This window comes from Harpia harpyja, chromosome 2 (genome assembly GCF_026419915.1).
Source record: "Harpia harpyja isolate bHarHar1 chromosome 2, bHarHar1 primary haplotype, whole genome shotgun sequence".
NCBI lineage: Eukaryota > Metazoa > Chordata > Aves > Accipitriformes > Accipitridae > Harpia > Harpia harpyja.
The window spans coordinates 80,593,957-80,609,369 of record NC_068941.1 but is presented as its reverse complement, the minus strand read 5'-3'; the positions used below and the strand labels follow the sequence as shown (position 1 = coordinate 80,609,369).

General features: G+C 36.6%; 1 protein-coding gene across 3 annotated transcripts in view; it reads left to right on the top strand.

The window, feature by feature from the left end:
* The window catches only part of CFAP99 (cilia and flagella associated protein 99), a 62,080-nt gene that overhangs the window by 10,164 nt on the left and 36,503 nt on the right, over positions 1-15,413 (top strand). The window contains exons 3-5 of one of the 3 annotated variants that reach the window (XM_052780657.1): positions 4,880-5,024; positions 7,901-7,995; positions 14,406-14,518. In XM_052780657.1, the coding sequence (XP_052636617.1) occupies positions 4,880-5,024; positions 7,901-7,995; positions 14,406-14,518 (353 nt within the window). Of the gene's footprint in view, positions 1-4,879; positions 5,025-7,900; positions 8,005-14,405; positions 14,519-15,413 lie in introns of all 3 variants that reach the window. The other 2 variants (XM_052780656.1, XM_052780658.1) reach the window with 2 other exon arrangements.

Sequence of the window (15,413 nt, the reverse complement as noted above, 5' to 3'; positions counted from 1 at the left end):
ATTACTGGCAGCATTTTCAGTGACTTCGGAGGGAAAGAGGACTGGGTTCTGGTGACTGATTCAAACCCCAGTGAAGTCAATAGGAATATTTTCTTTCATTTCCACAGCAATTTGATCAGACCTTTGGAGAGGACTAGCACTGATATCTGAAGCATTATAAATTAATCAGACTGCATCTGCAAAAGGTGCATATTCTGCCTAGAAGTAGACAAGTTCAGTACATACTATTACTCAGTTCTCTCAGGAGGTGAAAGCTATTTTATCTTTTCATCAAATATTATCTTCTTTCTAAAATGTTTGTTTCACATTAAACTAAATCCTTACCCTGAGAAGTCTCAAGCAGAGCATGGCTGATGTTCTTTTTCTTCCTTTCCAGAAGCAAGAGTTTTTCTTTCTCTCCTTACCCATCCTTTTCTGATCTCTCTGGACCTTAAACAGGTGCCATTGTAACCATCCATATTACCATACACCCACGGTGGCAAAGCTTGCTCTTTGCAGATAGTTCTCCATTTAATTCATGCTATTTCTTCTACTAACACATGTTGAAAGTTGTTTGTGTACAAAGTCCTATGCTTAAGCTTTCTTACATGGTCTCTAATCTCCTTGAAGAAACTTGACTGGTTCCCAGCTACAGCTAAGTGTCAGGGAGCAAGGAAAATATGTCCATGGAAGCAGGCTAAGGGCATTGGGGATTTCTCAAAAGGGGGAGATAACGCCAATCAGCAGATATTCAGACAAGAGTCACATTTTTTTTCACAGGATCATTCAGGATAATTTCAGACAGGATCATTCTTTTACAACTTAAACACTTGGGAATCAGAAAAAGCCAAAATTCAATGCCATAGAGAGAACACTTTCAGACACTTGTATGGGAATGACATTGTGAACACATATAACTGTATTTTACTTATATCCAGTGCATCAATTGGTCAACACAGTAATATATAGGCTTTCAAATATTAGGAATATAGGACCATCCAGTATTCATCTACCATAAACTTACTATGCTTTACACAGCAAAACAACAAATAATAAGCTGTAACATTAGAGATAGAGAGGTTGTTTCCTGAGCATAGAATAGGCATATTGTTTAAGACCTATTTTTCTTCTGATAAATTTCAATATTTGGGGCAGCAGCAGATGATAGCTGCATGTGTTACTTTCACCTGTAAATTATCTGGTCTTCCTCATGCTGAAGGACACACACAATAGACTTGCAAACACAGCTAACTTCTAGTTGTTTCAGAGAAATACATGAGGTAAAGTATACTTGAAAAGGTAAGAAGATGGCCTGATGGACAGAACAAAGGCTCACAAATTAGCATTTATTAATTCTTGTTGCCACCAATGATACCAATGACACCAATGTGTCGCCTGGGGCAAATCTCCCAGCTGCTCCATACCATAGTTCCTGCATTTGCAAAATAATACTAGCCAAAAGGAATTTCATTAAACACAATTAATGTTAATGAAGTGTTTTGAGAACCTCATACAAAAGGTGCTATAAATGTACAATCTGTCATCATATTGTACTGTTTCAGGATCATTTGACCCACTTCTGAAATACATCCCACTGACACAAAATGCAACATAATTAGTGCTAGAAATTACGCATACCCAACATATTACTTTCCCAAAGTGATTATGATTTCAGATATACAGATAAACTGTAAATATCCTTGATGAAATTTGTTGAGGACAAAATTCACTTTCTGTGCAGAGAGTATCCTAACTGTTTTAAAGCATTGGCTCACTTTTTGATTCACTAGATTATCAGCAGGGCTCAACCAACAACTGGCTCAACCAACAACTGGCTCACCTTTGAGATTTCTTATCCAAGTATTCATCTTGCCCAGTCTTGTTTAGTTTATTATGAGTTCTGATGAGATCACTTCCTTAGATGACACAGCTGCAGGCTGCTTAACTATTCTCAATTTTTATATGTAGAAATGGAACATTTAGTACCATTTGTAGTTGAAAGCAGATTCAACTGTTAATATGTCATGACAAGACTTTTTGGCCTGTGGTCCACCAAATTACCAATCAGTACTGAAGTTCTGGGGCACGGTTGTCCTCGGGCTGCACCTCCCGTCACCTTGTTGCTTAGCTCAAGGCCATGTAGTGGTTATGTACCTTCTTGCTCAGGGAGTATGCAAGAGTAAGCGCTTCTTTCTGTGTTTGTCCTAACAACTAACTTCTGACTGACTTGTTAACTCAGAACAGTAAAACAGAGTAAATGTAAATACGCAATTGCATTTTTATGCTGTAGTCTCTACTGTATAGGAGATACGATTTCGGCACTGGTGTCATCTTGTTGTTATCCGTCTACTTTTGGTCATCTCTCTAAAGTACATTTGAAAAGCACTGGTTTGTTGTAGCATTTTATACATGTACGATATATCAAAGTACTCAGAAGGTGAATGCAAAGGTTCTAATCAAATAAAGAACTTGGAAACAATTTATATTCTAGCTTTCTAGCAGAGACAGTTGTGAGAGTTTTTGTTGGGCTTCTTTCCAATGTGCTTGTCCAGTTTTACTATAGACTTTCTGTTTATTGTCAGAGTTACTGTTGTCTGCAGATAGATCTGTTCATGACGAACAGCATTTGTTCAAGGGAACCAATTGGTTTAGATTCAAAATGTCACAATCCTACTTCTACTGGAACTACGTCATCCTGTCTCACTTTGCCATTCAGGTATTTAGGTTTGCTTTTGCCTTTTGTGGTGAATTCTCAGATATCTCATATCAAATATGGGATATATATTTGAGCATTTAGTGGGAGGTTAGATTTCTGGATTTTCTGTGTCAGTTTTATGAAAGAACTTCATAAATCTTCATCCAAAAAAGGTATGTTTGGAATGGACTGTGTGCCTCACAAGAATTCTCAGTGCTTAGCAAGATGGAGTCCATGCTTCCCATGAAATTAATTTTTTTGCGTATTTTCGGATGTGTTCAGTCTCTTTCCTCTGCCCTTCCATTTGTGTCCATCCTCCATCTATGCCCTTCTGTATCTCCTGTTTTCCCCTACCTTACTTTTCACTCCTTTCCTTCTTTGCCACCTCACTCCAGTTGGCTCCACTTTGCCAAATGCATCCCCCTTTATCTTTCTGCCATCTCAGCTGCAACCTGTTGGTTCTTCTTTCTCTAGAGCCCTGATTAAGAATGTAGGTGATACCCTGCTTATTCGCACTGTCTGTATGCTGCCCAGCAGACTTTGTGAAGCTTCCATGTCTCCATGTAATGATTAGTTTGGTTACACTCTGTTTCTCTTACCCAACATATCTGGATCACAGAATATATTCAGAGTCATATCTGATTACTTTAGATATGGAAATAAAGCTTTTCTATCATTTTAACTATTATTAGCCTTTAATTAGTAATATTGTCTATTACAGTTCTGCTAGAGAGGTAGTCAGCTGTATTAGTGTAATCTCAATGGCAGTAAAGAAATTACAAGGACATATGTAGGTGTAATTTTGCCTGCACATGTGTAGGTATATGTGCATACATAAATATATATGGATATGGAGACAATTATATGGAGGCATTATTTTTTCCTAGTGATGATGCACAGATTGGAAGTAATGAAACCTGTCTTTTGAGCAGGAGTAGTGAAAAAGTATTATGCTTACTCTGAACGACAACCTGAGAAAATACACCTGGAATGCTTCTGCATCATTTTTTAAATTTAAAAATTAGAACTGTAATTTTAAAGTTTTGTCTTTTATTTGCTCAGTCTCAAAGCCTTATATATCATCATACATCAGAAAACTCACATAGTTCCTTCCAGCAGCCTCTGATAATACCTTTAAACTAGAAATGAATCACATTAGGGAAATAAAGCGATCAAGATGCTAGCAGATAGCCTAGTAGGCAAGGTGAACCTCTCATCTGATATATTATTGCAGTTCAATTGTTCCCACATCTCAGAGCTGTGGGAGAGATCATATATCAAATGTGGACTACATGTTTTCAGAAGGTGTACTTAGCTTTTTTCTTGGCTTCTTGGCTAACCTCCTTAAGCCAAAGAATCATTATTGTTTGTCATTTTGTCATAGTGTGGCTGTCCTTTTTCAATTCATGTAATAACAAATTGTTCTGGGTCTCAGACTTTCTTGCAATGTTTAAAGGTGGTTCATACTAGAAGTTTATCTCATGTAGTAACAGATATTCCATAGGTTATTTATTATGAGTGAAACTCTCTGTAAAGTCAGGAGCATTCAAACTTTTTGAAGGGATTATGAGGTAGGATCCAAATGGCGTGCAGTGAGCATCTGACCCTCCTTTTTCTGTTCTCTTATGGTATTGCATGAACATTACAAGTGACTGAGAGCACAGCTGTATAAGAAACAAACAGTCTGCATGAACAAGAGTCCTGGCACTGACAGGTTTAGTTTAAATTAGTCATATTCTCCAATATTAGGTTACAGTAGCAGTTAGGAGTCTTTTCCATAATCCCTGTCCAGCTTCTCCCCTCAATTTAGTCTCCCAATGTAGCACAGACTTCACCTACAAAGAACAGGTTTCCTACTGGAAAAGCAAACTCTTACTGAAACTTTCTCATACTGTTGACTAAGTTAATCATTGCTCATAGCTCAGAGACTTAAAATTTTCTTTGCATTAACTGTTGACATTCACACATCAAGGCCTTTAAATGCATATGTCAGCAGATAGACTGAAAGTTTAACATTGGGGAAGGTCACATTTTACTTTGTTAGGACTGCCCATATTTGATAGTATTAGAAGTGTGTCAGCCCTGCCAAAGCCGCTGCTGTTTCATGTTTTCCAATTACTTCAAAATGATTGTACTTCTTTTTGTACACAACTAACATTTTCTTTCCAGGATACATTAATCATTATTAATTTTGTATCTCTATAGACTCTTAATGTGACAGAAGAAAAATTTGTGTTGGATACACTAGCTGGATGCATAGAATATAAATCCTTATTTGATGTGGTAGTCAATGCCTTTTTTGTTCGGGATGGGAGATACTGCCGGATTTCTGAGCGTAATCTCTATATAGGTAAGTTTTCTTTAAAACACCAAATGTGTTTACCACAAAACTTGAAAAAAATATTATTTTACTAGTGTAGGTCTTAATATTATATTACATTTGAAGCATTGTCATTGTGCCCAGTGCAGTACAAAGTACAGGACCTTTTCCAATGGCCTTATGAGGTAAACCCTAAATCCTGAAATTGTTATTTAGTCTGCACTCTCACAGGTGTTAACTAGAATTTTACCTAAGAAAATTATGCAGAATATGCCTGCAGATTAGGTAACATGCAGATGGAATACAGATGGATCAATTGGTGGCTGGAAGAAGTATCTTGGAAGTTTAACGATCACTTAAAAAAATATTCTTCATTGATTTCCCTTTATTCTCTTCTATGCAACCTAGTATCTCTGCCATTCAGATATGAAATTGTATAACAAAGCTCTGTTTGCTGAGGAACACACCATGTTTCACAGTATGAAGATACAACTGTCTCTATCCATACATGGGTTTCTTTGTTACTGAGCATCACAATGACATAAATAGACTTCTGTCTGTCTCCATGAGTGAGGTCAATTATTTCCCTTTTATTAGTTACTTGGTTAGAATCAGTTACAATACAACTATATCTGATAGTATGAACTAGTTAATCAGAGTAGTTACTACTCCAAAAGCTATTTCAGGCATTGAGAAGTACATTAACAAGTAATTTAGAAATATTTTTATACTATGCATTTAATATGCATATACTGAGGTTGATTTATTAAGTCCCTAAATAAGTTGGAATCACAAATTGCACTGGCATTGGTTCTCTAAGTCAGATATGTTCTGAAGCTTTGTGGGTACTTTAAAAAGTCTGCGCAATTTGATTCAAAGTGGTTGAAAAAAAAAATGTATCTAGTGTAAGTATATCTACATTTTATGTTTTAAAAGCTACTAAATTTCTATGGCAACTTTGGTTGCTTCTGTCTTAATCTGGAAAGGTATAGAAATCTAAATCAAATAACAAATGGAAGGGAACCTAAATTGTCAAGGATGAAATTAATAGTATATTGAGTTTATTCTAAATGGTAATGCTTCATTGTCTCCATTTCTCCAAAGCCATGTTTGTCAGTGTCTGGGGCACATAAATTATACCTTTAAGCTGAGTGTTGCTATAATTGGATTGTCAGGACTGGTCCACTCAAAAGCCTCCATTAATCATAGGCAGAGGGCAGGCTCCAGAAAATTTTCCTGTATCAACAAGTTGAGAGTCTAAGGTCATTGGCTTACATTTTTTTAAGCTGCTTGTGATTCCCTTTGCCAAGCTGCATTGACACTTAAATGATCAAAGCTGCTTATAAAGGCTGTTGCTATGTGTGAGCAGATTTGAATTTAATAAAGCTTGTAGGAGATAAATGTATGTTCTCTAAGACTGCTTAAATATGTTGCTATGCTAAAGCACAATTTTGAAGCCTAACAATACACTGAGTTGGCTGCAGCACGTTGGTCAGAATTTACTGATTTTATCGTTACTGTTTGGTGGCAGCTAAAATACTGCAGTGCAAGTGAAGCCTAATTGATCAAAGTGAATATGGTCAAATGAAAGCTGATACAGGAGCTCATGAACTTCACAGGTCTGCAAAAATCTCACAGCACTGACTATGCCTCTTCCTGTATCAAACTGCATACTTGTCAGAGGGGAATGCAAGAATCAGGGTTGGATTTCCCAGAGAATTTCACAATTTAAAAACTTGGTTTTATTCTAATTCAGAATAAAAACAAAGATTACAACACTTTCTGCAAAATAGTCACTTGCAAAAAAAAAAGGAAATAAATACTGGAATTATGATATTTTATGTTTAAAATTTTTGTTATGTATAATAAACTATGATTTTGGAACAGAAGAATAAGCTATCCTCTCTGAAAACATTAAAAACAGGATATGTTGAAAAATTCACTATCAAAACTTCCTTTTATGTCTCCTGTTCACATTAAATTTTCTCAGAATAAGCTTGCTTACACTAAAAGTGAGCTGTTTCCAACAACATAATGCTGTCAGAAACTTTTCAGTCATGTCTCTCAGGAGCCACGTGACTCCTATTCTCCCTGTGTTGTTGCCAGACTAACACAGAATTTCACAGATGGAATATGCAGATATTTGTTGTATAAGCTGGTACCACTACCCAAAGAAACAAGCCGGCCTTTTTTTCATTACCAGCCATGTATTCTCACCCCTATGTCATATCTTCTCTTGAGTTAGAACTTGTGTTTAGCTGTCATCCAGTGAACTGATCAAGAAAGCGCTTCAGGTTAAAATTCACAGTCTGTTTTAACTTGGCTGTGTGGGTGACTGTACTTGTCCAAGAGAAGAAACACCATGAAGTAAAAGGAGGGGATGAGAACAAGCAATTAGGGGTTGACAGAGCTGCTTATTTTAGTGGTGATGTTGGCGTAATGAAATGACTGTGAAATCATGGCAAGATCTTACCTTTGGCCTTACAGGATTCCAAACGCTGCTGTGGTAGATCTCCCAGTTCTGCAAACAGATATTTGCAGGCATCGAAAGGACCTCTATGAATGACTTCAGATAACTACAATTGTTTTACATTTTTTGTGTAAGTGCCTAGATCCTCAGCTGTTAGAATTCCATAAAATTGTGCAGATTTGCACTAGCTTGGATCTGACTTATGAAAGAGATAACTAATTTATATGAACCATAGCATAGAGTCATGATGCTAATCATGAACACAGGGTTAACATTATAACTTCATATTACAAGCATTATATTGCATAGTTGGATAAACAATATTGAAGACTATTTAAAATTAAGTAACAGTCTAAATCCCAAAGTATGCTGAGTATAGGGTATCGGTTTATTAGAATTTCCCTCCTGCATTTTAATTGTATGTATCTTTTGATAGTTATTTGTTATCTGGCTACTTTTCAACTAGAAGAGCTCGGTCTTCAGCACTTCAGCAGAATTGTGAAATCTCTGGACACTGCAAAAATGCAAAAGGTAATGAAAGTACAAAACATTTTAAAAAAATAATTAATGATCTCTTCATGGTGTTTGATTAATCAGATGACTTTTCTCAACTTTCAGGATAATTTAAATTGAGAAATTAGCATTATTTTCTGTTTAAATACAGAACCTTCAGTTTCTATACTTTCACAGTGACTATTTCATATTCGGTCAAAGATCAATTTAAAATGTATATTATATAATCTGAGAAGGTAGAATAATCACATGATTTACAGTTGTCCCTCTAACTTGCATACTCACTCTTGGGTCTGCTCACATTCTTTCTTTGACTTTAGGCAGGAGAAGAAGTTTTTCTGATATGCAATGAATCTATGGAAGCTTGCAGTTCCTGCTGATTAGTGTTCTTTTTTCCCTGAACAAGCCACTACCACTTTGATTATCAAGCCTATTGTCCCTCCATCACTTTTTCTCCTTCCCCAAAACCAATTGGTCATGTGGAGCTATGCATATACCAAGTACACCATTACAACATATGTGCAATTGACCAAACCAATGCTGCCAAACAGAAAGCATGACAACAAAGTTCTGCCTGCCTTTTTGCTGTCTGGAGTCACAAATTTGGGTTTTGCTCCGCTACTTGTTTGCTAATTTTGATGAAATTTGTGGAAATATATATATTTTCTGCTTCTCTTTCAAAATGGTTCAAAGTGCTGATTATCTTAAAAGCTATGTCGTAAAGAGGGGCACAGGGATAAACTGAGTGGCAATGCTGTCTCATAAGCCCTGTTTTCTTAGGAAAAAGAGCTAAAAATGAAATTACTGGTGACACAGCATATGTAAACTTCGATCATCCAGATGTTTCAAAGCATAGTCCAAGCATGGTGTTTGAATAACAAATATGGAATTCAAGAGACAGGCAAATTTTAGTAATTAATACTCAAAGGGCTAAGGTTTATCCTTATACTGATTACTTTGAATGTTCATGTGGATGCCAGTGTCTCTTTAATGAGCAGAGTTGCTTTATAATATGTAGGGAGAGAGTAGGTTAGGTGGTCTGCATAATGTTTTTAGAAACACTCTATTCACTTTGTTTTGATGGGTTTACTATGGAATGGTTTTTATTAATTCCATTCAGAGACAAAAATTATACATTTCATTAACTATTAGAAAGAACAGAGAAGTGGCTGGAAGAATTATCATAATCTGGTAGACAGACAAATCACTCTGTCTAAAATGCTCTCCCAGCCCCTTCTTTGGTAAACATCTTAGACACAAGCCACTGGATTGGATGCATCTTGAGGTCATTCAGCTAGCAACACAATTTTCCTACTTCCTGCCAGTTATCTCTTGTTGATTCCATTCACCTAGCTTTAGATGGCTTAAGCGTCAGTGCCCTGATGTTCTAGTTCAGATAATTTCTCCTTCCTTGTCTGGAATAACTCTGTTCTGATAGGGAAGTGCTGCATTATGCAATGGTATGCAGCTGCTACTTTTTTTCCTGTAGATGTAACTTTGCTTAAGTACCTTATCAGATCCTCCTCAGCATGGTACCTAGCTTTTCTTCGCTTGCATTAGAAGAGCTTCTTTGTCTCCAAAGTGATGCTAGATTATATTAATGCACCTGCAGCAGAGGATTTAGAAGCAGCATTTTGTCCCCCCAGCAACAGAGACAAAAACAGCAGAAGGCAGATCTGCAGCCTTAGCAACACAATTTGTCAGAAATTTGGGATTCTTCTTCAGGATGCTGACCTGTAGATTTTGCCCTGATGACTATTGTGTCTGAGTTGAGTTGAGATGCAGAAAAATTATTCACATATATTTACTTAGAATAGATTAATTAAAAAATAAACTTTTCTGCACAACACAGGCTGAATGGAATTTTCTTAATCATGCAGATAAACCTTACTCAAATGAGTAGCCTTCAGTTGAATGAGATCAACTCGTGTGAGTAGACCTTTCTCTTAAAGGACTGCATGACAGAATCCATTCAAATTGAAGTCACAGTGTTTCCCTATGATTGATGCAGGTTCAAATATTTTCATTTAGGCAGAATATCCAGGCAGAATAATAATGCTACCTCACTAACACATGTTCATCTGCTTGAACAGAAAATCATAAGCTCTCATTCTATAATGTTAAGAATACATGCAAAAGTTCTTTATGGTTGTATAATTACAGAACCATAGGATAAAACCCAATTTTGTAACTTTAGTGTGATTGTTCTTCTAAGAACATGCATTGCTAGCTCAAGCCTATTTTTTTGTTCTATTATTCATATATGTTATTCTTTTATATTTGTTGTAAAATTTAAGGGTTTGTATGTTAGAGAAAATACACTGTTGAAATAAAAAGTTGAAGTAAACAGCTTTATAATTTCCTAATTGCCTTGTAAAAAATTCAAAATAACTAGTGTTTTCTTTCTAGTATTCAAGAACCTGTTTTGTTCTGTTTCATGTTCTGATTGCTTCTAACAGCAGTAAAGTCCTTTATAAAGAATTTCTGAGCTCTGCAAAGGAAAATCACTACATAAGAACTGGGTATTGTAATTGCTGTTATGATGAAGTAGGAACAGTAGAACAAGATCAGTAAGAAGTAGGACAAAATCAGCTTCATGGTGGACACTGGGGTAAAAAAAGTCCAAGCTGGGTCATACAACGGCAGAAGGACCTGAGACCAAGCTAGGATACTTTTCTCTACACCTTTACCTCAGGATCCTCAAAATAGAGTTGCCCATTACAATTTCTTCATAGGAAGGCCTTCTTAGCTTCTTGCCTTCCTCTTCATTTCTCTGTTGCAGTTGAAAGGTGTAGTCCTACAGGTGGTTCAGCTGGCATAGCTGAAGAATTAAACTACAATAAGAGGGAAAGAATCAGCAGGTGAAGAGAGGAGTGGACAGGAACCTCCTTGATTGCTTTTGCTACTACAGCAAATAGCTGTGGGTGTGTATAGCTAAAATAATAGCATTCTCAGGTAGTGGCTGATCTGTATGGAGAAACAGAACCTGCTGTTTCTTGCAGTTACTTCCTTAACTCAAGAGTCAAGAGCTTATGCTGTGAATATAAGGATTACAGCTCTGCAAATGACTGCATGGATGTAAAGATAAAACCAGATGAGGAAACTTCCCAGTTTTTATTTGTTATTTAGAAATCTATGAAATCCCACTGTGTAAAAATACGTTAAGAATATTAGCAGGGCATGTTCAAATTCTCAAAAGCAAGGTATTCAGCCCACCTGTAAAACTGCATTACAAAACAGTCTTTAATTACACACACCTGTCTTACTACAGCCAGAGTACATTAAAATAGTAAAAATGGGTACAATTCATTTCTGGTGTAATTCCACCACTTCTAGAAGGGAAATTAATCTTGGTTATCATGCTCTGTGAGTAGTGAAACTCTTGAAACATACAGGACAGAGGAGTAAGCAGAATAATGCTGTTACCAAAATGACTGTCCAGTGAATTCTCTAAGGAGAAAGATGCTGGTAGCATCCAAACAGAAATCTGTGAAAACATCAAGCTGCATTTTGCTGCTGTAAAAGCAATGACTGCTGATATTGGGGTTGTCACCTGTGTCACATGTGGCCAAAGACAAAACAGAAATATAAGGGATTTTTCCTAGCAATTCAGTTCACAAAACACAAAAGTGTCTATTGTTAAGAAATGAAATGTGCTATGGCTTGATGGGTCTTATTCTGCCAACATTTGCTATCCATGATATGGATTATCAAAACCAAGACTGTTGACTTTGGCTCTGGCAGACTCTGGTCAGAAATGATGTCTGGTAATGCTACATTGCCATTTGCAATCCCTGCATTGCCTGGATAACCGTTCCAGGGCTGCATTCAAAGCCTTCTCTAGTATGATGCATATTGGGGCATATCCTTATCATAGCATTTCTCCGGGGACTGTGACTAAAACAGTACTAAAATATATATCACAGTATTGATACCTGTTTACACAGTTAACCATTCTCTGTACCTCATAGGAGGACATCATAGCATTTAGCAATCATAATTACCCATTTGTCTTAATACGGTGTGAAATGTTAATAACCAGTACATAACTGGTGTTGCAGCAGGAGGCCTCAACAGGTAATAGCTAGCTGTTAAATACAACAGCTAGAAATCACTGTGTGCCTTTATTATAGTTTCATCTGCCTTGCAGAGGTAGTTGAGTTGCAAGTGCTTTGTAAAAGATAGTTACAGCAAATATTTAGAACACCTAGATGGAGATCAGTCAGGGAGAGCTGAAACAGCAGTTCAGAGGCTTAGTTTCACATGGCAATGCAGTAGAAAACTGACTGAAGCTTCTGAAGATGGACTAGACTATAAAAGAGGAATACTGAGGACACAGAGAGGGTGGAGTTGAGATTAATGAAAGCTAGGGAAAGAAAACTGGAGGATTTACAAATCACCACCTGCAGTATTTCTACATCAGCTTCTTCTGTGAGCTCTCTGAATACCTAGAAATTTGAAACTATCTTCACCCCTCTGTGTCTGCCTCATTTTAAGTATATCAGCTCATGTTCAATCCACCCCTGTATGCACACTTGCTTACATGGGTTTAAAACCACATTTTTTATAAACTTTGTGTATAATCAGGACCTTCTGTAAAGTAAGAGTACTTTGGCAGGGGACACATTCACTGGGTCTATAATCATATATACAGCTGGGATACCTGGATGTAAAATTTTGTTAAAATAACTGGTAGAAGTAGTGTGTATATATAATGCATCAATTCTGTTGGAGAGTATGAACTCTGTCTAGACTTCTAGCATTTTATTTATACATTGCTTAAGTACAAATTACTATGTTAGGTGAAAAATGTAATCCAGCATGCATGGACTACAGAAAAAGATCCTCCATAAGGAGAACAAATTAGTTTCTAGACCAATGGAATGAAATGCATCCCTTTCCATATACTTAGCAAACTCCACTGAATCTGGAAGCACCAAAAAACCAACTTCTTCACAATTCAACACTTAGTTTATAGTCATGTTTTTAGGGATGAAATGTCTTCTTTTGGATGGTGTGTTGATATGCCGCATCTGCAATTTTGGGGAAGAGCAGTAGTTTCTAGACAAGAATGGGAATCCAAGGGAGTAATATTCATTTAGTCCATCAATTGTTGCTCAGTCTTTTGACTCTACCAAAAGCACAATAGATGAAAATAAGACTAAATTTACAGGTTAATTCTATGGAAATGGTCACATCAAGACTACAGATTTCAAGTAGCAGGTTTTCTACATCTGTTGAACATCTGCAGCAAACACCTTGAGTCAAATCTGAATTGTTTATAGCTGAATTATTCACAAAGCTCTGAGCCACCTTGGACCTGGCACCACATGTGAATTAAGTTCCTTGGTAGTCCTCCAGAACTAAAAACTCAATACAAAGACTTATATGGCTCTGTGGAAACCAACCCAAGATAGGGCTGATGCCAAGTCTGAACTAATAAGCTCTGCAGTCTCCATTTGAAGCTTCTCAAGTAACTGCACGCTGCTTTCCAGTGTGTCTCATGATGTCAGTATTATTTACTGTGCTTTTTTCTATTACTGGGATTATTTCAGCATGATACTTGCTTGTACTTTCATTTCCAAGAATTTTAATGAAAAAGTTCAGGTTCAAGTTTGGAATTTATATTGCTGTAAATGATACAGGCTGAATCTGAGTGCCATTTTTGAAGAGTCTGTTTCAAAAGGCCATTTGAACAGTTCAAGTTTTAAAGAAAGGCTCTTGACCTTTTGGTGAACTCCAGTGGGAAACCAAAGTTCAAATGTTAGTTGCTATTTCTTCAGCACATAGAGCCCTACAATGTGTAAGTGTGCCAAATTTCAGTCTTCTAGTTTGATGGGAATATGCCAATTAATTATATTTCAATAAAAGAAGAAGCCATATTGTATAGCAGTTACTATAGTTCTCAGCAGTTCTCTGTGCCCAGTTCCTAGGAAGCTGAAAGGAACTTAAGTAATTCAGGTGCAGTGCCAGGCCTGACAAGTTTCTGGGCACCATGGATCATCTAGCTATAGATAATCAGGAGTTGATTGTGGGTATATTAGACTCTGAAACTCTATTGTATAATTATACTAAAATCAGTGTATTGCAGTAGTAATTAATTTTGAATAAAACCTTTTGTTTCACAATGTCTGAAGCAAATAAAAATGCATCAAGATATCGCCATGTTGGAGCCCCTAGATTTTTTTTATGCCACTAAAAAAATTTTATTATCTATTAGCATTTCACCAAATAGGGCTGAAAGAGATGGGGCTGTCCTAACAGAATGAAGAAGAACCTACAAATACCTAGCACCCAGGATTATAATTACAGGGTAAAATACAAGCAAGTTCTTCAGCAGTGTTTGTAGTAAAAGCAACTATCTTTTTGTAGTCGTATATACACTATGCCTTCAGTATTCATATTTAAAAGAAACCACTTATTATTAGTTTCTTAGATTCTTCTTCAATGCCTTGTATTTGAACACATGGATAAAAGATGAATGGAGTCAGTTCTACGATTCACTGTATGTAAAAGAGAACTGGATTGATCCGCTGCTAAGGTAAGCAGTACTTAAGTAGCCTGCGGCCACCTCAAAGTTTAAAAGCTGGAGAAAGCTTCCCCTGAAAGTTCAATTTGCTGTTAAAGTGTTTCTGCTATTGAAGTCACTGGGAACCCTTCCTGTCTTCGTGAGACTATAGTAATCCCTTTTACTTACCCAGAGGCAAGGTTCTCTCATAGAAAAGTCCTTTCACAGCTGTTGTACATTTGCTTCTCAGTGCCCCTGAATAAATCAAACATCATACTCTGAAAAAAAAAAAATCCAAGGTTCAAATTATCTTACAGAGTTAGACTCATGCCTCATAAGTCACTTCAACATCTGTATGACATTAAGCATTTGAAAATAGATGTTTGACTTCCCTGAGTTTGGCTTTATGCACGGACTTGTTTATGCCGATGGTCATAAAATCCCTTCTGAGCAAATCAGATAAGCATGTAAACAAGTCTTTTAAAATTATTATTTATTTACACAATTGCAACATCATTTAACAGTTTAAATGCTCTGAGGTGCCAGGTGTGTCCACACATTGGTTAGATGGTGATATGGTAGCATGAGTACTTTTGCCAAACTGGAACATTTTCATGTGGAGAACAGTAGCTTTGCAGCCTATTGTGTCACTTTTTCACTCTCATTTTTACCCAGGACAGATAAATTAGAGCTAGCATTGGTACACCAATGTGGCTGCAATCTCACATCCTCCTCACTGCAGTATAGATTAACCCAGATGATTGCAAACACTGTTAAGACAAAAATGTGCTACAAACAATGTCAGCTGGAAAAGAGTTTGCATCTAGTTCTAACTGTCATGTCAAAGTCAGTAGAATTAATCCTTTCATACTATGTAGATTATGCCAAATTAGCAAATGTATAGTATAGATTTGGCTTGCAATACTCC